Source organism: Lepidothrix coronata, unplaced genomic scaffold (genome assembly GCF_001604755.1).
Source record: "Lepidothrix coronata isolate B3197 unplaced genomic scaffold, Lepidothrix_coronata-1.0 Scaffold2, whole genome shotgun sequence".
NCBI classification, from domain to species: domain Eukaryota; kingdom Metazoa; phylum Chordata; class Aves; order Passeriformes; family Pipridae; genus Lepidothrix; species Lepidothrix coronata.
In genome coordinates this window covers 7701991-7723081 of record NW_016690182.1, presented here as the reverse complement: position 1 = coordinate 7723081, position 21091 = coordinate 7701991, and the positions used below count along the sequence as shown (strand labels likewise).

The 21091-nt window shown below is 48.0% G+C and overlaps 1 protein-coding gene across 2 annotated transcripts in view; it reads right to left on the bottom strand.

Moving 5' to 3' along the window:
• PCDH19 (protocadherin 19) overlaps positions 1-21091 on the bottom strand; it is a 58074-nt gene that overhangs the window by 33052 nt on the left and 3931 nt on the right. For both annotated transcript variants that reach the window (XM_017819238.1, XM_017819246.1), the window contains exon 2: positions 19541-19868. In XM_017819238.1, the coding sequence (XP_017674727.1) occupies positions 19541-19868 (328 nt within the window). The remainder of the gene's footprint in view (positions 1-19540; positions 19869-21091) is intronic.

Sequence of the window (21091 nt, the reverse complement as noted above, 5' to 3'; positions counted from 1 at the left end):
TGCCATGCCTAGCAGCAGCGAGACCCCTTGTACCCACCACTACCTCCATCACCTTCATCCCTGTATGTGCACAGTTAAGCCCTGGGAAAACCAGAAGAGGGACAGGTGGGCAAGAGGACTCAGACAGCAAATTTCAATATATACAAATACATCACAGAGCTTTAAAATGTTCAGAGCGGTGACACCGCACCACCCAGGCTTCAGGGCCAAGGAATACCCAAGGTCATCTGCAGGGAACGCTTGACCATTGCCACCAAAACCCCTCTGCAGGCTGAGGAAATGCCACACATGATGCCATCACATCTGCCACAGCCCAGATACAGACCTGGTGCTAAATCCCCCTCTGACCAACATCACTGGGAGCTTTGCTATTGATTTCAGACCAAAAAAGAAGACCATATCCTGGCTCAACTGAAACCATTCACCAACGAGTAAATTCCCCGTGATTTATGTTTGATGGCCTGGAGTAATGTCCTTCCTGTGAGCTCCCTGCCCCACGTGCCCCCCTGCTCGGGATGCTCTGCACCACGTCACTGATACAACCCCGGACATCCACACGTGAGAGCGAGCGGGTTCCCGCGGGGTCGGTCACAACATCCGTTCCCAGGCTTCCAATGCCCCTGCCACTGGACACAGCACGAGTAATGCTAATTGCTTCCAGATTTCAGACAAAACAAGGAGCCACGTGGCCACAAGGATGGGAAATCCGCTTCCCCCTGGGCTAGGGTCTGCACCCTTGGTGAGAGCTGCCTGTGCTGCCCACACTGGCACGAGGGTGGGCTGCCCGTCCTGCACACACCAGCACACTTCTGCCAGTACACAGGGCAGCCCAGCAGTTTACAAGACCTTTCCTTAGCCATGGGATTATCCATCAAGGTTATCTCCATGCAGACTAGGGGATAAAAACAGAAAAATAAACAAGAAATTAGATTTTTCATGGAGAACGGCTGCTTTATAGCTTGCATTATTCGATCGAAGTTCACTTGATTTAATTCTAGTTCATCCTGCGAGGTGCTATCACTTATAAACACAGGCAAAATGATGGGAAGGAGAGCATCTTCAACATTTCAACATTTTAATTGGGAAAGGCTCCGCTCCCTCTCTTAATGAGACCCAAAGAACAAACTCACAGCACAAAAAAGAGGGAAAAGGTAAGGCTGGCTGGTGCTGATGAAAAGTGTGCTCTTCATCAAGTGCATCATCAAGAGGCTGGCCCTCATCTTCTTCATTATTTTGGCAAAAGCAAACAAACTGTCACTGTCTCACTAATCAGCATTGCTCCTGTAGAAATCAAAGGGGAGCCCAGCCCCAAGTCCAGCCTCTCCTTTCCATGTTCAGAGCTGGGTATGGCAAGGACCTCCCAAACACGCTGCCAACTCTTATCTCCTGCTCGTTGTAACACAAATAAAGAACACTCACACTTGTCATGATCAGCCCCTCAGCCTCTGTGCTATGAATAAACAATACATTCCAGACATTGGAAAGCACTGGATAAACACCTAGCATAAAGTCTATGGTCTCTGCCTGCATTTCTCTTGGAGGAGAGAAATCCTGCTGTCCTCTGGGCTCAGGATTTGCTCTCCAGATGCAGGCATATTGGTGTCAATGCCATCAATGAGAGAGCCCTGGCTCGGCATACAGCTTACCAGTGCCTAATTTGAAAAATGTTTTTAAACGCTGCCTTAGCAACACAAATATAAATATAACAACAGACACAGAATCGAGCAATCAGGAGGGAAATATTAAACTATTTTTTCCCCCCAGCGGTTGCTTTCAGTTTAGGACTGCCAATTCCATTAAATTTAAAAAAAAAGAAAAGATATACAAACATCAGTACAACTCTTCTTGTCCTGGATATCGGTGGGGGTGACTTCCCTGACAGCAAAAGGTCTGTTAGCAACACGACTGCTCACTCTCTGCCTTAGAAAAAGAAATGAAACCCAGAGGATCCAAAGGTGGTTTAAGGGGAATTAATGCAAGTGCCAGTGGAAAGGTCAGCAGGCTGCAACAACTCCGGACACCACCACTGCTGTGGACTGCTGGAGAAACAGAGGATGCTGGCTGGGGTTGGTCCCCAGGGTGTGAGAGATGTGTCCTGGGCCATGCCAGCAGGCTCAGAACAGCACAGCCATGCCCATGTAGCCTGCTCGCTTCGGGGCAAATGCCCAGGATCTGGTTCTTTACGACTCTTCCTTCTTTTCAGCTATTTCAAATGTAGGGTTTTTTCCAAACTAATAACCATGGAGGTGAAAATCCATCTTTCACCACGGCATCTGGATCCAGGCTCTTGATGGAGGGTTTGGTTTCTCAGTCCACACATCAGCCCCCAGCAAAGTCCACAGTTGCTCAAAGCTGGACCCATCTCTCCTGACCCGAAGTGACAGGTATCCATCCCTCTGCCAGTCTCTGCCTCAGAAGACGACTCTAAAGCATCTCAACAAAGGTTTTTTTGCCCTTCTTCTCACTTCAGGGTGAAAACATTTCTATCTTTCCACAAATTATTGTAAACCTGCTGCAACCTCCTGCCAAAGCATGTAGGGACACTTCACAAAATCAGCTTCATAAAAATGACACATTTAGCGCCACTTTTTCAGGGTTATCCCTTGAGCCTTTTTTTTTCCTCTACGTGCCTTGTTAATAAAGCTTGCATGTCACCCTTTATTATTAAAAAACAAAGCGGACCTTTCTCCAAGGCTGCAATGTGCATCTCTCCTTTTGGGTTTCAGAAAGTCCTCCAGAAACATGCGACGGCTTCTCATCCTCTGCATCAACCTGCACATCTTCACCCGGAGCACTGGTCTCCTGACTTTCCCTCCATGCTGTAGGCATCATAGGGGACCACAGAAATGGCAAATTGTTCCCAAAAATCCACTGGGCCTCCCTGGTGGGAAGGGCAGGGTTCACAAGACCGCTTCTCCTGGTCCTTCTGTATCCTCAGTCCTGCTCTCCATGGGCCACTCAATCACAGCCTCCAGCATCTGCAATAGAACTGTTGCTGCCTATTAGGAGATCTCGCCAGCATTTAATTCTTATGGTTTGAATTATATTGTGGGTGATATAGAATTCATGCAAATTAAATAAGAACACTCCAGCTGCACTTGGGAAACAGAGAAAATTTCAAAGTAGGGCCCAGGTCAAATGAAGTACGCATCAGCAATGAGGGAAAGTCATTATCATTTACCAAGCTGCTTATTTAGCCCATGGGAAATAAGCAAGCGGTCTGAGATTCCTTCCCGCTGGGAGCAGGCGCTGTATGAAACCCCACAGAAATCTAACCCCATGGCCCTGAGAGGAACAGCCAGGCTAGTCCTCATGCTCTCACACCCAGCAGTGCAGCTGGTCTCTCTCTGCACACCGGTGGAACACTCGTCAGATCCAGCTCCGGGCTGGGAGCGGATCACAAAGGACGTCAGGAGAGATTTTCTCCCATTGTGTGTGATGCCACGTAATTAGCCCCTGTGCTACTGGCTGCTCACAAGGACGCTGCTGCCTCAGAGTGTGGGTCAGGGGCCAGGACCAGTGATCATACACGGTGCCTGACCCACTTGAAGAGCTTTGCTCCTCCTTCCCTGCACTCACCACCAGCTCTGCTCAGGCACTGGCAGCATCTGTGACATCTGAAACCGTGTGTGAGGGTCTGAGCACCATGGCCACAGCCTGGAAGGTGTGTCAGCAAGCAGACCTGTATTTCCCACTTCCTAACTTTTCAGAATTGGCAACTCCTGGCACTGTGTCAGAGATGTAAGAGCAGCAGCAGCCCAAGGCTTTGGGTTAAACACCAGTGCAAACTTCACCCAAATAGCTACTGGGGCTTCCACCGTGGGGGAAAGTCAGCAAATGCTGATGGACACAGTGAGGAGAGCGAAGCCTGTGTCACCCCCAAGCAGCCCACCACCCTCTCCTCCAACAGCCAAGCTGTGCTGTGGCTCTGAGACCCTCACAGGCTCAGGGCCTCTGGAAAGGACCTGTCTGTCCACCTGTGTCCATGAGTAGCTCCAGCTACATGGGCACCAGAGCACAAGCCGGGGGAGAGGGGCAGAGGACGCACCTCTGACCATCAACAGCCCCAGGCAAGACAGAAGGAAAACATGAAGCGATTCAGCTTCTAAGCAGCATTTAAAAGCCAGTCACCTGGAAGAGCTGAAAGGACCTGACCTCTGGCATCTCCCTCTGCAGCCATCTCCCCACACCCAGTTTGCTGCCAAAGCCTCCCATACAGGAGACTGCAAACTGTGAACTACCAACATAGCGTCTCTGAAAAAGTAAGTGCATTTAGCATCTGATATTGATGTTTTATAATTAGATGTAATACAGCAGATCATTTTCCTGCCCTTGATCAATGAAACCAGGGTTGGGTTTGGGGTTGGGCTGTTTTGCAGACACTCTGATTGCTGCCTAAGTCTACTGGAGCAGTGCCTCGCTCACTTCAGCAGGAACGAGCAGAGACAAGGATGTGCAAACACAGCATCCATTTAGATTTACTATCCCCGAAATATAAACAGAATATTTATTTCTGGTCTTTTAAGCAGTAATTTCAAATTTAATGAGGTACAATGAACATTCCTCAGAGCTAGACTCTATGGCTACTTAACACCACCAACCCTCTAATCACTACTGCAGCTTAAATAAAGGGCATTTGGTTCTGATGGACTTTATTAAACACCGAAGGAAAAGAGTCCAGCCTCCATTTTCTCTTGATGAAATAAAAAGCATTGCAGAGAAATCACTGGGAGAGTGATTTTAGCATCACTCTGCTCATCAGAGTGAGCAGAAGTATCAAACCAGACTATTACAGTGCAGTTATCCCACTAATCCGTGCTGAACTCCTGTCCCCTCCCCAAATAAATATAGGCTTTGTCATTTTTTGTTTGAAAATGGATCGGAGGCAAGAGGAAAGGAGCTGCTGAGAAGTGATTTCAAAAAAGGGTACAGGATTAAAAACTCAGATTGAATCCCAAGAGCAGCAACGCACAACAAAGCCAAAACTGCACCCCACAAAGCCATAAATAGTGTCACCCAGCTGGACTTGTCAACAGATCAGATATACACAGTACGGTTTTGAAGAGCAAAAATGCAATCCTAAAAACCTGCCTTACATCCAGATGGCATCTATAACCCAGAACTCATTGGTGGACGTGGCACAGGGGTCTCTCCATCAGAACGATTGGGGCAGGCACCTGTTTGACACCACGCCTCAAAATCGATTGAAAATCAAAATACTGACCCAGAAGTGAGGTAGGCTTTCCAGGGGAGAGCTTATAGACACATTTCCTGGACCAGGAGCAGCCAGGAGTCTGACCATGCCCTAGCAGCTGCCCAGAGCTTCCCCCCTGGCTGGGACAGGAGGGATTTGGGGGCAGCAGGGGCAATGCCTCCCTCCCACGTGCCCATTGAAGGGCATGGGGCTCAGCTTGCTGGCCCCCTGGGGCACAGCCTTCTGCACTGGGTTGCTGCCTCAATACACCAAGGAAAATTCCCTGCAGGGATATAAAGCCAATAAACCTAATAAAAGGTTTTTTTCCCATCACCTATGCTTGGGACTTTCAGATGTGTAATGGATCCATGCATGCAGCTCCCAGCACAGACTACACCCCTCCCTAAGTAGTGCAAGAAACAATCTGGATCTAATCAGCAGCCCCAGGGTAATGGGGCATGACTTACAGATTTGTTAAAAAACCTTTCAGAACTGTCCTTTCCCTGCCTCTTGCCATTAGGAATGAAAACAAATATAACAGATGAACCTTTTTTTAAATGTTCCCATCGCTAGGGCTAAATAAAACTCCTTGTCATTCACCTTCTGGAGAGGCAGGTCAGGCCGATGCGTTTTGTAGGGAACAGGAGAAATCACAGATTTGTCACTGCAAAAAAGAAAAATATAAAAAAAGAAAACGAAAGAAGGAAAAAGAAAAACCAAAAATCATTGCAGCTCGGTTAAAAATAGAGAAGGTGTGAGATGCTGCTGCCAATTCTGCACATCAGAGTGATGGGATGCCAGGCTGGCCACCCCACTGGATGCATCCCCGAATGTGAGCAAGTTCCAGGGCAGTCAGGGGGAACAGGGACCTTGGCCCTGTCCCATTTTTCAGTGCAAACCCCATTTCTTCTGATTTTTGGGCAAACAGACAGTGCTTCACATGTCACCTACACACCCCACAGATGTCTTCATCCTGTGGCTTCACCAGAGGCTGGATCTGGTTCCACGCATGCCCAGGGCACATAGTCATGCACATCCAGACCCAGCTCTGGAGTGGAACCTCCACACCAGCAGCTCCCACCTGGCTTCAGCTAAAATCCCCCAGCACTGGTGGATAATAAAACCAAGGCAAACACTGTCCTGCGTGCTTATGGTGTTATCATTTACATTGTTTATCTGGAATTGCTTGGGAAGGCTTGCAATCAGGACAGCCTCAGGCAGCTCCCACTCAAAGCCTCGAGGGAATTTCGCTCACAACAAAACTCTTTATCAAAACCAGTTTTCCCCTGTTTTAATTTTTTTTCCCTACTTGGGGAGAAAAACACAGCTCTCCAGCCCACAAAATTACCCTGCAGCCATGAGACTGGCTGTAAACCTGAGCAGGACCAGCCTTCCTCCTGCTGCCATCGCTGTCCTCGGCACCACGGCACCATGAGCAGAGTCCAGCTCAGCTCAGCTCATCCCCCCTCAAAATCCACTGCCTCCCAAAGGTACCAGCACCCTTGGGGGCACACCAGGACCCTCCAAAGAGCCTTTCCTCCCCTCTGAGCCATGCTACCAGCTCAGAGGTGGTAGACAACTGAGGAATTCAGCCCAACAGGAACCTGTGTTCTTCCAGAATAAACTGTAGGGAAATAAATGATAATAAAGCACTTGCCAGGTTAGGAGATCAGACCTGGATGCCCCTCTCCATTCCCACACTGCCCTCTCCCCTGCCCACAGCCACCCCACGTTATTAACAGCTTGGTAAACACAGCCCTTTGGTTATTACAAAGATGCCAAAACCTTACTACTTCTTGTTCCTTCCAGTTAATGTACCATAGCCAAGGATAAATTGCTATTACAAGGAACTAAAAATAAAAATGTTTCAGAGGCCGTAATTGGCTTGTCTTGTTGGGCTTTTTAAGGAGCCAAAGTACCAGTTCCAGGCTATTAGCCCTAAGGTTGTAGGAGAATGGTATAAAATATTTCTTCATTAAAACCCTACCTTCTTCATAGAGGTGTTTTTCTTTAGGTATTTTTTTTACCACTTTCCTTCTTTCCTTTTTTATTCCTCCTTTTTCTTTTATTATTATTTTCTTTTTAAAAAACCATGCATTATCAAATAAGCTTTAGTTAAAAGAGGGCTTTGAAAGCCCAGAGGTGATATAAATAGACAGGGCTCGGTGCAGCTGGAGAACCAGCCAGAGCCTTCACTCATCTATTCAGGTCATTTTTCTACAAAACTTACATAACATTCCTCAGATGCATCCATAATCTTGGGCCATTTTCAACAATCAGCACCAAATCTTTCAGTCCTCAGGGAGATGGTGCTTCTGTGCTGGTAAGCACCCAGACCACTGGCATGGGCTACAACCCTCTGTGAGGCAGAAAAGTGTGCCCAGGGTGCTCCCTGGGATAGGGACTATGTTTTTTTTTTTCCTTTCGAGGCTTTTTGGTGCTATTTGGTTATTAAGAGCTTTAGTTACCACCATTGCTCAGTATCAGCAACAACCACAACAATCATGGTGTGATTTTTGGAGAGAGCCAGGAGTTGGACTCCATGATGCTCATGGGTCTCTTCCAACTCAGGATATTCTATGAAAACCAAACCATTTATTCAGCAAAACCCTCCTTTCAAAAGAAGCAGATGCTCTGCTGAGCGAGGACGCGGCAACTTGGCACCTGCTGTCCTGACGACGATGGTGACGATGCATCAGCAAAACAACAATAATTTATGGTCATGACTTTGAAATTGGCTTTAAGTCCTTGTGGGGCCTGCTCTGACCGACAGAAGCACCTTGGGACTGCCCTCACCACTCGCAAGGAGCCAGGCACAGCAGAGGCCTCTCTGCGACAATGGCTCAGTGCAGCCCAGCATTACAATAAATAATGATAATATCAATAATGAGGATGATCAATCTCCAGGTAATACTGCCCAGGACAGGAAGCACAGCAGAAAAATTACAACAGACCCTCTAACCTTCTGCGTTTTCTCAAGGAGAAGGATGCATGACACATTTCTTTGTGAAACAACAACCCAACAGGTATTTACTACTTTTATTTTGTGATGTGAAGGATGCTGCTAGAAGAAGACTATTTCTGTTAGGTACAATTGCTATTTTTTGATAGCGTCTAAGTCATACCTTGTTAAAAAGGGCAAAACAACAGTTATTAATTACCCTAATTAACCCAATTCATAAGACACATTTGTGTGGCTGTCATGACAACTGCTTTGACTAACTTGCCAAGAATAGCTTAGCTGTCCATTCAAATAAATCCCTGATAATTACTAGTCTAGTTTACTGGTCTTCTGTGATAATAATAATTAGTGCTACTGTACAAAAGGTCGCACTAAACAGTTTATGAATGATGCATTTCGCATGGTGATTACATGAGTCATGCAGCATCCAGCAAACGGACACCGCCACATCTCCAACATGGAGAGATGTGATTAGGTGGGAGCCTGTGGCTGCTCTGCCTGCAGACAGCACAGCAGGCTGAGAGGGAGACGTCATTAGGGTCGGAGGAGAAACAACCATGGAGAAGTTGGGTTGAGTCAGGACAGCCACTGACCTGCCTCCTCAACGGCTGGAGTGTCTGTCTGTCCGCCCTGCCAGCCACCAGGAGACGGTGCTGTACTTCTAATGATGGCACTGAAAACCTTCCACACACTTGACCTGTTGCGTGTTGGTATCTCACCTCAGCACCTCAGTCCCCTCCCTGTCAGGGACAGATGATCATGGGTCACCCCTCTGGTTTTGGCACACTTCCTTGTTGTTAGGTTTCAGGATCAATGACAAAAGGGGGGCAGATCACCAAAGGCAACATGAGCTGGGGGTGGGCAGTTCTAGCCTTCTCTATCTTCATCTTTGAAGACAGAGAGACCCTCCAGCCTGCAGACTGGGTCTCCCCACAACTGGCTGGAGATCCTGCACACTGCTGTCCTGTGGGCAGCAGGCATCACTCAGCCCAGCATCATTGCTCCTGAGGCTGCTGTAGACAGAAGAAGGGGCTACCTCCTCCAGCACCTTCCTGAGCTCCTGACATGACTGTGCTCTCATCACATTCATGACAGGAAACCTAGGCCTGACAAATACCATTCTTCCTCTGCAAAGGGGGGTGGGACCAGACTGCACCCACACTAAAAAATCCTGCAAAACTCTGGTGCAGAGAGGGCAGTGGGGCAGAGATGGAGGCATGACATTCACTTTTAATATAGAGGACAGCTGCCAACTCTGGGGAAATCTATGAAATCACCCCATTTAGAATAAATTCTGATTAAATACCACATATGGTTCTTATTGTACATCCCTTCTTACCTATCACAGAGGCATCTGCATGTAAACAGGGTCTTAATCGGCAAATATTTGTCTGCTGCAGCCCTTTCTTCTCTCTCCCCCACCTGAACTTGCAATTATTCTTATTGATTGACTTTAAGAGAGCACCGTGCACATGCCTCGAGCTGCCACGCGCCGAGCAAACAAGGGAACAACGCCGGGCTCCGCTGTAATCATTACCGGGGCGAGCAATTGCCCTGTCACACATGGCAGGTTATGGCTTGAGACTGGAGGCAGCAAGGCCAGATGAACGCTTAAAACGTCATTACAGTGTGAAAAGCGAGGATGTAGAAATGACACCTCCTTTCTCAACAAATCTGTTCCCAGAGCATCTCCCAGCTCTGCGAAGAATTCATCTCATTAAGCCCGAAGAGCCAACAGGGTCCTTGGAGGGGGTATATGCACTTGTGTCCTCACTGTGTGCCAATATAAGCTCTGATGAGGACATCTTAGATCTGAGGGAAGATGGATTTGAGGTTCTGAGAAGGATTTCAGTGCTGGAGCCTGAGCCCAGGCCGAGCCCAGGCCCTCCTGCACATCCCTCCTCCTAGTCCTGGCCAAATACACATGGTAGGAGATGAGGCACTTTTATCAGACCAACAAGCAGAAATTAGAGAAACTTGATGCTGAGCAGAACGTTCCCCAGTTTTCCCAAGTGAAGTTTGCAGCTCAGTTCAATATGTTAGTGCCTAATGAAGGTTTCCCCCATACTCTGCAGGGTACAATCATTCTCCTCCTAATGAGCATGTGTTAATGGCATATTAATGCTGACAACAACTAAGTGCAAAGAACAAGAGATGAACATATTCCAAAATTCATCTTTTTTTCTTCCAAACAAAAGAATCCATTGCATGGCTGAACAAGCCCCAGCCCGGCAGGAGCCTGAGGCTCCCACAGCGATGCTGCCAGCTCTGGTCCTTGGGCTCACCACGGGATGCAGAGCCCGTATGGGACACAGCTTTGGTCTCTCACTAACCCAACCCCTGCAATTAGTTGTTGTACAGGGAGGGATCTGAGTCCAAGCACAGTACTTCCCGCAGATTAGGAACACAGCCACACTGGGGGAGAACAAGAAAGCAGAGGAACCGCTTGCAAACGCCTGGAAAAGTGTTTCGCTGGGCAGATAGGTTTGGATACTGTTTCTAAGCCAACAGCCGTGCGGATTTGCTTACTGAATGTAGCCTAAGCTGGGTCCCTGCCAGAGCATCCAGATGTGAATCTGAATATGAAAAGTCCAGGAGGGAGCAGGTGATGGGAGGCACAGGCGTGGGCTCCGAGCCCCGTCCTGGTGCCGGCATCCCAGCCCATCTGGGTTTGTCTCACCAAGTTTACATAAGCTCTCAGGCATGGAAAAGAACACGCATAATGGGTGTTTTCCTGTTTTTTCTTCTTTGCTTGAGAAAACAGCTCCCAAAACCCTGACAGCTCCCCAAAAGCAGCATCAATCTCCCCCCGGGTTTGCTGCCCAGCACTAGGCACTGCAGGGAGGTGTGGAAGCCTAATTCCCTACTTGTCTGACTCCCGTGCACTCCCACCATCACATACATTTAGATTTCCAGATCGATAATCGATGCTAGAATCAATAACAGGGAATTTAGCTACATTATAAAAACAGTAAAATCAGCCAATACTGAGAAATGACTATTGAGTCTTGTGTTTTCTGTACTCACTTAGTCTAATAACGGTGAATGATATTTTCCAAGTACATTATTCAGCAATAAAACTACCGAATTATTTGATCTCTTTCTAACCTTTATGATTCTAAGCACTCTTTTTGACCCAGATTGAATGAGGCAACATCTGCAGAGCCTTTCACAAAATTGTACTCGGAGTGCACTATTGTAGGTCTGCTGCCAAAGATAAATGTTATTATTTTAAAGCCATCATCCTTCTAATAGATGAGCAAACACACTGCATTAGCATAGCCTGCAGAGCTCGAGCACGGGTGAGAAAATGCCAGAGGGGTTTCGCTTAATGGAATTTTACATACCTGACTTAGGATGGGTTAATGCAATCCTCCAACACGGGAATTTTAAAACCTGCCCTGTGGCATACACCTGCCATTACAAAAGATGGTATAATCCAACAAGCTCCAGATCCCCGTGAGAAACATGAAGGATTCACATCCAGGTCTCTGGTGACCAACAGGGTGTTGAGACAAGGACCTCATCTACAGGGCTCCAGCACACACTGACCTCTGCCATTTATCACTGACCTGCCCCATGTATGAGGTGTCAGGTGGAGTGCTGGGATTACCTGTGGGATGCTCCAGTTTTCCATCAGAGGGTGTATGAAGTGCAATACCTGCCATGCACATCTGCCAGCATCAGCAGTCACTGCACTCCAGCCTTCAACAGCCTAAGGAGAACTCACCATAATTCCATGTTAAACAGGGAGTCACTTCACAGCTCAGCACTAATCACTTGTCTGGCTGACATAAGCCACTATCTTACTCCAAACTTAGACAAGAAACTAGAGGGAGACACTGAAGCAATGATGCTGTGCTCTCTTCTCTAGCAGACCCTCCAACAGGTGCCATTGGCAAGCTCTGCCCCAGCAGGAGCAGCAAAATTGGGAGCCATCAACAGCCTCAGTGTCCCTTTCTGGAGTGATGTTCTCCTGGGGACAGCCAGGGCAGCGCTGCCTGCAGAGCACCCCATCTATCACCAATTCAGAGCACGCTCTAATTTAAATTATAATTACACTTATAAGTACACAGATTACAACTGTTTATGCTACAAATAAGACCATCCTGTATTTTAATTAACAGAAAATGATTGGAACTCAACTATAGCCACTACTGGGAACAATATCTAATAATTTATTGAAGCACAGCCGTGCCCAGCCCCCTAGGCAGCCTGGCAGGAAAGAGGAAGCAGGCAGGGATGGGGGTCCTGCCCATCTGAGCCCTCACATGAGAGCAGGAGCTGCTGTCAGAGCAGACAAGGGGGTCAGGAGAGAGGGCTCCCAGGAGCAAGAGAGATGGAGGGGTCATCCCTGGAGACCCTGCAGGCAGAGCCTGTGGATGGAAGCAGGCAGGGGATGATGGGTGGGCCGGGCTCTGCCCTTGCTGGCTGATGGGAATTTAGAAAAAACCTGAGCAGGGCAGAGTGAAGGAGGGCAGGAGCCCAAGGATCTGGGAGGGCACCTGGCTGAGGAGCTTCTCTGGCTCAAAGCCCTCAGGAGGGACTTCAGGAGATGGCAGCTGGAAAATACAGCTCTTCCACCCAGCCAAGCAGATGCACATAAGGTTATTCAAAGGCTACTGCACTTGGCCTCAACGATTCCTCTGCATGAGCGTGTGCTATATGTAAAGGAAACGAGATGGAGAAACCACAAAGTTCAAATTTCTCAATACAACACAAGTTCACTTGGAAACTGCTATTAGAAAGCCCACAAGTAGCATACAAGATCACCCTTTTGATGTAATTTTACAAAAAGCTTAGCAGAAATCTTTCCCAATTTAAGGGAAAATTCTTATCTGCCATGCAAAATCTTTTTTTATAGACTTCACAAGTTATGCATCAGAAATATGAATCAGAAATTCAAATTTACTAAGAGGAAATATTTAAGGAACCTTCCAACCCAAATCATTCTAGGATTCTATGAAAACAAGAGGAGCCTCTCTACGTTTAGTAAAAATGAACCATAAAACCCAAACCAGAAGCACAAAAATGAACGAGATGTATATGATTATATGACACTCCACACTCACTGAAATATGTAAAACTTCTATACACACTTTTTACCTGCATATGGATACAAGGAGTGGACCTGGCAGTGTTAGGTCAGTGTTTGGACTTGATCTTGGAGGCCTTTTCCAACCTAAATGATTCTGTGATTCTATGTACCATATGACCTATTATATATAAGATATAATACACAGTATGTAATACATAACAATATAATCATATCCATGGGAGTACTCAGGTCTTGCTGTCAGAGGAGAGGGGTTTTACTGTTAAATACAGCATGGCTACTGCCACCACACCACACACCAGCCCTAATCCTCCACAGACCCTTGGAGCAAACCCCCTTGATCCGACCCAACCAGGACCCTACTGCAGGCTGGAAAACCCTTGGAAAACCTGAAGAGTTGTCAGGATGGGGTCACAGCCCCATACCATCAATACAAAATAATACATGGTTAATTGGTGAACTTGGCAGTGTTCAGCTGTCAGTTGGACTCGATGATCTTAGATGTCTTTTCCAACTTAAATGATTCTGTGATCTTAGGAAAAGCCAGAGCGTGCTGAACTAAAGGCTTCCCTAAGACCCAGCACAGCAAGGGTGTCGTGGTTAAACATGAATGGGAGCTGGCGTATTTATCTCTGTTGCAAGGTATTCAAATGAATTTCTCCATACAACAGCTTGGAGCGATTACATTAGGAGATGTATAATTTGGTTAGGCTGACCTCGGAATGGAATAAAAAGCGGCTGATTTCCATAATGTCAGCCTCCAACGCTCGGAGAGGTCAGGGAACCTACAGCGATACACAAAACACTTTGGGAGTAGTTAAGCTGAGAGATCTGCTGGGATTTGGAGTGAGGAGGGAGAGCAGCCGGGGAGGCTTGGGGTTCCCACCCCAGAGGCTCTGGTCCTTGGCGATGCAGCGTGACGCTGGCTACCCGGACAGGGACTGGGAACTGTCCCCAGGGTGGAGATAACCTGTGGCTGTCTAAAGCTGAAAGCATTGCTCCTCTCCGATGGGTTCTTGGAGGATAAAGGCTGGGGCTGGCTCCCAGAGAGGGATGCACCGAAACACCAAGGCAGGAGAGAGCTGTGACCTGTGCTTACCAGTCGCGGTGCACATCACGTCGCAGGCACAAAAAAGTGCTGAGTTACAGTGACCTCCCAAGGAGAAAACAAGACTGGCAACGCTGGCTGCGAAGTCAGCCTTCCCGCTAGTGGAACATCATCACTGATAATGCTTTAATTATTATCCCTGCTGAAAATCAGCCTTATTTCATCTGCCTGGCATGTCTCAACACCGCAAACTTTCTCCGTGTTGGAAATCATCTCCTTTTTTTCTTTTCCCCCTCCTCTATACAGCTCAGCATTACTCAGAAACAAGCCAAATCCCTTCCAATTATGTATCATGACGTTTCCCCAGCGCTGCACTAAAGCAAGGCCCTTCACTTCTAAATGGCATGGTTTATAACAAATTGTCTGTTATACCAGACAGAAACTGATTTCCTCAAACCCAGCATATTAAAGTGAGTACATTCATTCTGGTTGTAACACACAAAATGTGATTATAACAGACACTTTGGGGGCTTTTTAAGGCTAGCGGAGAAGAGGAGGATAAGCTGGAGGGGAAGAAAGAATTGACAAGTAGAGAAATGACAGAGAAAGAGAAACAGCCACGCTGATTTCATTTCTGACAAAACAAAAATCTTTGTGTGTTGTAGAAATGTGCTTTAGTTAACACCATCAGATAGCCAGAGCAAAAGCTGCCGGTGCTGCCTGAAACGAAAATTGCTCTATTGTGCTTAGAAAACCATTTCCCACAGTGAGGAGAACACTTTCCAGGTAGTACAAAGCAGATCTGAAACCAACAGGGCCTTATCCTGCAACTCTTGCTCCCTCAAATAATCCCTGCAGCCACGAGGAGCCCAAACTAAATCAGTGTGAGTGAGGATTACACAGGAGTGTATCAAGGTTGGGGGATTAGACCGGGATTATCACTAAAACCAGTAATTCCCCATCTTACTGATGGTGGCCATCAGCTCAGGAGGCAGCAGACACCCCCAGCTCCAGATCCAGGTCTGGGAGCCACTGGGTGTGTGAGTGCCTGGAGGACTCAGGTCCTGTCGGGTCAGGGGCTGTTCCATCTTGACCCACTTCTCCAGTGGGACCTACCAAAGCAGCACCAGAGCAAGACCATGACTGATCCACACACTGCTTACAATGTAATGTCAGCACTGCTGCTTCCCTTCCCCAGTGCTGCCATGATGGAGCCATCCCAGACCCCCAGTGAAGAACCTCCTTGCTAATTCCACCTTTGCACATCCAGTCTGGCAAAGAAGGCTCACCCACTCCCATTCCACACCTCCTCGCCTCTCCCATGCCAGGTCCTGTCTGGGACTGGCCACCACGGTGGCCCCAGGGGAGACCAAGGGGCAGAGTAAGCTGCCATTCCCCAGGGTATATTCCCTAACCCGGGACAGCAAACAGTGCTTTGGCACCGTTTCCCAAAGTGGTGCAGATTTGGGATGTAAAACTGTTTCTGAAACACAGATGCAGCCATTACACATACACTGTTTACTTTTTAAACCCTGAAGTCAAAATCCAGGCATGTAAGTGTTACCCAAGGGTGGCTGCTCTACATGCAAGTCGCGTTCCCGGGATCCTAAAAGGCTCGGCATTCAGACCGGTTTCCACACCATCCCAATGCAACATGCATTTTTATCAAGGAAGCTGCCTAATGGCTCCTATTAATTTTGATTTTTAATCTCCTGGTACAAGTCCCAGCAATATACATGCAAAACCTGACAACAAGCCCTTTTGGTTTCAAAACTGACTTCTCCTCCAGCTCAGAAGGAAGATAAAAAAGAGCCCTTGGCAGCAGCAAAGCCTCTGACCGGCAATGCCCTTGCAGCTCCAACATGTCCCACTCTCCCTCCTGTAAAACAACTCAAAACACTAACGGGGGCCAAGCCTCCTGCTGTCAGTCATGATCACCAGAGCTACTCACAAATGCTTTTTGCCATCACTGCCTACAGCCACAAGGATGCTCAAAGGCTGCAGGCAGGCATTCTCAAGCAGTACCCCAGCACCCAAGGGACCACTGAACCCCAGCAGGGCCAGAACACCCCAGGATAATCCCCATTGCCTGCCAATGCTCTCTTGGAAGCCGTGCCCTGGCACAAAAGCAGAGCCAGCAGCCAAGCCTGACCCCACCCAAAGGGAAAAGCTTATTAAGGGTGGTTTCAAACTTCTTTTGCATTCTCAGAGTGGGATTGCAGCCCCACAAGACACTAGTGTTAATCCTTTCTGGATCAGCAGGGAAAAGGTGGGGAGCACCAACAAACCCAATTACTGCCAGCACGAGCACAGCACCACCAGTCCCAGAGAACTGCCACCGCATGGGAAGAAACATTTCCTGAGGCTCCACAAACAAGCCATCCTTGGGGACTTTTATTTCAAGGTCCCTGACTGTTAAACTAAATGAGCCTCACATTAAAGACCAGCTACATCACAAATGCACCGCTGCTGGGGCAGTGCATGTCTGCAGAGGCAATCACTTACCCCCAGCCACAACCATCATATGCTAAGTGACACGGCCAGCAACACATTTACCTCCGTATTTTATCTGTTATCAACTGATGCTTTGCCTTCCCATCAGGAAAAGTCACTCCTAGGTGGAGCAGCAGTGATATCTTCCCGATGCTGACACCTCATAAAGGCTCCCAGGGGAAATGCCAGCGGCTTCATCACTGGAGGCGATTCAAACCAGCCCAGACAAAGTACCACTGGATGATGTGCAGAGAATGGTTTGGCTCTGGAAGCTCTGGGCAGGAGCTGTGTTTATTAAATCCTCATCACCCAGAGGTGTACCAATAGCACACTGCACAGCCACAGCATCACACCACAGCGCCTGCCACGGCAGTGATGTGCTACGGGAGGTGAAAGGTTGTGATGGTCTTCCATGGAAGCATCTTTTATGGAATTTCCATGTCACCCTGTGTGGTAGGACAGGGCTCTCACTCTAGTCACTACTGAACCTCCTCATCCTCAGTGGGTCACTGGGATTTTTAGAAGCCAGTAGAACCCACACCTCCAGTGCAATAACTTCCCCAGCAACAGCTGGAAGCATAACACTGGGACTCTGCCAAAAAAATAAACATTCCCACCCTAGACCAAACTTCCAAACAGCTTCCAGCTGGGATTTCTCCTCCCCTTGCCCTGGCCCTGCCCTTTTGTCCAAAAGCATCCCCAGGGAGCGAGCAGACCCCCACCAGGACATGCTTCTCTCACCCAAGAGCTGCTGGTCCCTTCGCAGGACTGGTGAGCCGCCCTCTACCCTCCTGCTGTTTCACTGACACTCCAGGGCACTTATTACAAGAGACAAACTTCTTTCTCCAGATGAGGTACCGGCTTTTTGCAGTGCATCCCACTTGCCTGAGGGAAATGGGGTGAGCTGGAGCTACAGGGAGAGACAACAACCGTCCCAGATCCCTCACGTGAGGCTGGACAAAGCAGGGGAGTCTCTGGAGGGCACATTCCACGCAACCCCAGGCTATCTGCTGTGTGGAGGAAAAGCATGGGCAGCACTGCCTTCTGCCTGCAGCTGACTGTTAACTTTATCAGCTAAGCTATGATGTTCCTGATGGTCCTTTCCTCCTCCCTGCCACCACAGACCTCCCACTGCTGGCATGCACTTCTGGATAGTGCCAACATGTGATGGATTTTATGACTGGTGGCAGTGAATCAGAGGCTGACAAGATGTTCCAGTGCTCAGTGCCCATAGCAAGGCACCAGCCAGAGATGCACACCAGAACCCTCTCCAAAGGACACTGCTCCAGGAAGGCAGGAATTCCTCAGGGACTGCTGCCCCCAGCATCCCAACAACAGTGCTCACCCACAACCTTGGGATACAAACCCAGGCAGCTGGGCATCCTGAGCCCCAGATGGTATTCAGCAAAGAGCACAGGTAAATCTGAGCATCAGTGGAGACCCCCTAATACATGAAGGGTGGTATTTCCCACCTCTAACCCGCCCAGGCACAGCACAAGGAGCTGGTGGATTTGTTAGCAGCTCTTCTGCCTTATTTTACCAGAGACTGGTTTATCCCAAACTGCTCCCATCCAGACTCAGATGCAAAGTCCCTGCCTCTACCCATCAGGACATTTGGGAGCAGAAATGCCTACGCAGCTCTGTGGCTGAAAACACGCAAGAAGAATATACAAATGCTTATATCCAAGTCATTCCCATAGAGCAAGTGCCCAAAACTGGGCCAACACTGGACTACAGCCTCTCAAGAGCTGGTTCTGTATGGCCTCAGCAGAGGTTAAACACCAGGGTTCAATGAACATTTTGCCAATACAGCCACACAGGACCAGGCCAGCGGCACCAGCCCTCTCCAGCAGCCCTGCGAACTCTCACAGAGGGCCGGGCTCTGCTCCCCATAGCACCAAGATGAATCTGAAGCAGCTCCACCGACTTCAGCAACATCGTTTTGCATTTACACCAGCACACTCAACACAAAACAGAGCAAGCCATAAATATTTCAACTGCTTTTTCAGCTTTGTTATCCTGTTCAAAGCAGGAAACATGACAAACCTTTGATTGTTTTGTTTAATACGAAACAATAACTCAAAGAGAGACAAACAAGCAACATTAAATGATGCCTGTGATGTACAGGAAAGCCGAAGAATTAAAAGAAACTGATGAGGATGGAGTGGATCAGAGTGGCCCCTTTCCCTGCCTTCGGCAGGTACCACACATCCCTCCCATGCCAGCAAGGGTCCTGCATGGTGAGGGAACAGCACTGGGCCAGGTGTACAGGTGATCCCACTGGGGTATCCTGTGCTGTCAGCATCCCCAATACAACCAGCTGCCTCCAGAGCAACAGCCACCAACACCACTTTCAACAACTGTTGTTGCTGAAAACTTCAGAACACAGAAAACTGCTGTGAAGGCAACGAGTGTCTCCTGCCTTGAGCATTGCCACACTCAAAATCCACCTGCAAAGCAGCCACCTCCAGCCTTGAGGCAGCCTGGCCTGGCCCATCCCCACTTGGGCCCTTCTATGCAGTGTCTGGGAGTGAAACATCCACCCGTAGCCACACATTGGGGCTACCCCAGAACTTACAAGGTGGGTACCTGCTGCTCCCCCCTGTCCACCCTCCATCACTCCCATGCCCTGGGGTGTCCAGCACACAAAAACCACCACTGCCTGTTTGCTCCACACCTCGTTTTGGCAGCGCTTACACAAACAGACCCACACTCCACAGTCCGCACAGTCCAGGCACAAACGCACTCCCGATGCTCCCAGGGCTCGGGCTGTCCACCTGCACTCACCTCCGGCAGCGGCATCCCGTTGATGATGAGGTCGGGCTGCTGGGGGCTCTGCCCCGTGAAGGTGTGATGGTAAATGTGGTTGGAGCCGGCGTTCCTGTTGTTCTGGCTCTCCACGTTGAGGAAGGTGCTTTCGGAGCGGCGGCAGCCCAGAGGCAGGGTCTGCTGGTGGTAGTCGAAGTAGTTGAGGGATGAAGTGAGAGAGGAGCAGCTCACAACGTTCATTTTATCTGTCTCCTCCACATCCCGCGGTACCAGGCGGATATCATTCTTGCTGATCTTCTTCTTCTTGCTTGATTTCTTTTGATGCCCATAGGAGTACTCTGCAATTCTGGGGGACAGAAAGAAAATGAGAAGCTGAGAGCATCCCAGATCCTGTCTCGCTAAATACACATACAGAAACCCAGAGGGCTTGGCCCCCTTCTCCATGTAGGTTTCTTAGTCAGGCACATTACGTCATGTTTTGGGTCTGGTGGCACGACACCGTCTTCAGCTTATTTTTGTATGTGTAACGTTTTCGGGTCAAATATGAAAAATAATGGGAAGGAAAAATGCCCCTGTTTTATTCTAGTGTTTGTAATTGCTGATATTTAGTTACTAGGAGTAAAGTCCAGCCTACAGAGGAGAAAAATGGAGATGTTAAAAATCCATGAACTGAAAAGGGTACCTGCATTCATTTCCATGCGTAATAAGGATTTTAAAAGTGATTTAATTTGCTCCTTGTAATGAAAATTCAAAATGAATAGCGGATTTCTTTCCCAGTTCATCTTCCATAGCAGTAAATAAAGCAGATCCAGAAGCAGTCCTAGTTGGCAAACTCTATTCTCTCACACTCCAAAGGCTGTTTGTTTATTAATGCTTTATATAAATTGCTGGTGTTTTGACTATCTCCTGATTATACCTGATAACTCGAAATCTTTTCTCCAATTGAATCCCATTCTTCTCTCACCCCCTGACACACACATCCCCTTCTGCTGGGAAATGCTTTTACCTTCTGGAAATCAGATAACAACAATCGTGTTTTGCAAAGAGAAATTTTGCTTTTTGACCTTTTTTTTTTTTACTGCAAGCTTGTTTTCCTCTGTCTTTCTTTCCCTCTTTGCTTCCCACCTGCCAAAAGAATCAACTGATGAAGTGCCTTGTTTGTGTTCTGCAAAACATCGGAGGAAAAAAGTTACTGCAAAACACCACCCAAGCAAATAATGACAAATTATTTGCACCTTGCATTAGCTGGGTATGCTGAGCTCAGACTGTCTGTGGCTCCTCTTTCTGTAGTGAGCAACAAAAGAGTCCCTGCCATGAATTTGTACATGCATGGCATTGGGCAGCTCAGTATTTCCCAGGGAAGCACACAAATGCTAACCACAGTGAGAATACACATTTGAAAGTCAGGATTTTGCTCCTCTTCTTCTTATGATAACAGCATTAAAAAGAAAGAAAGAAAGAAAAAAAAACCCAATAGCTGCAACAGAAATAATGGGGTGAATAAATAATATAGTTTATCTGGAAAGGCAAATATTGGGTAAATATTCTTGTTCCAGAAAGCTAATTGCC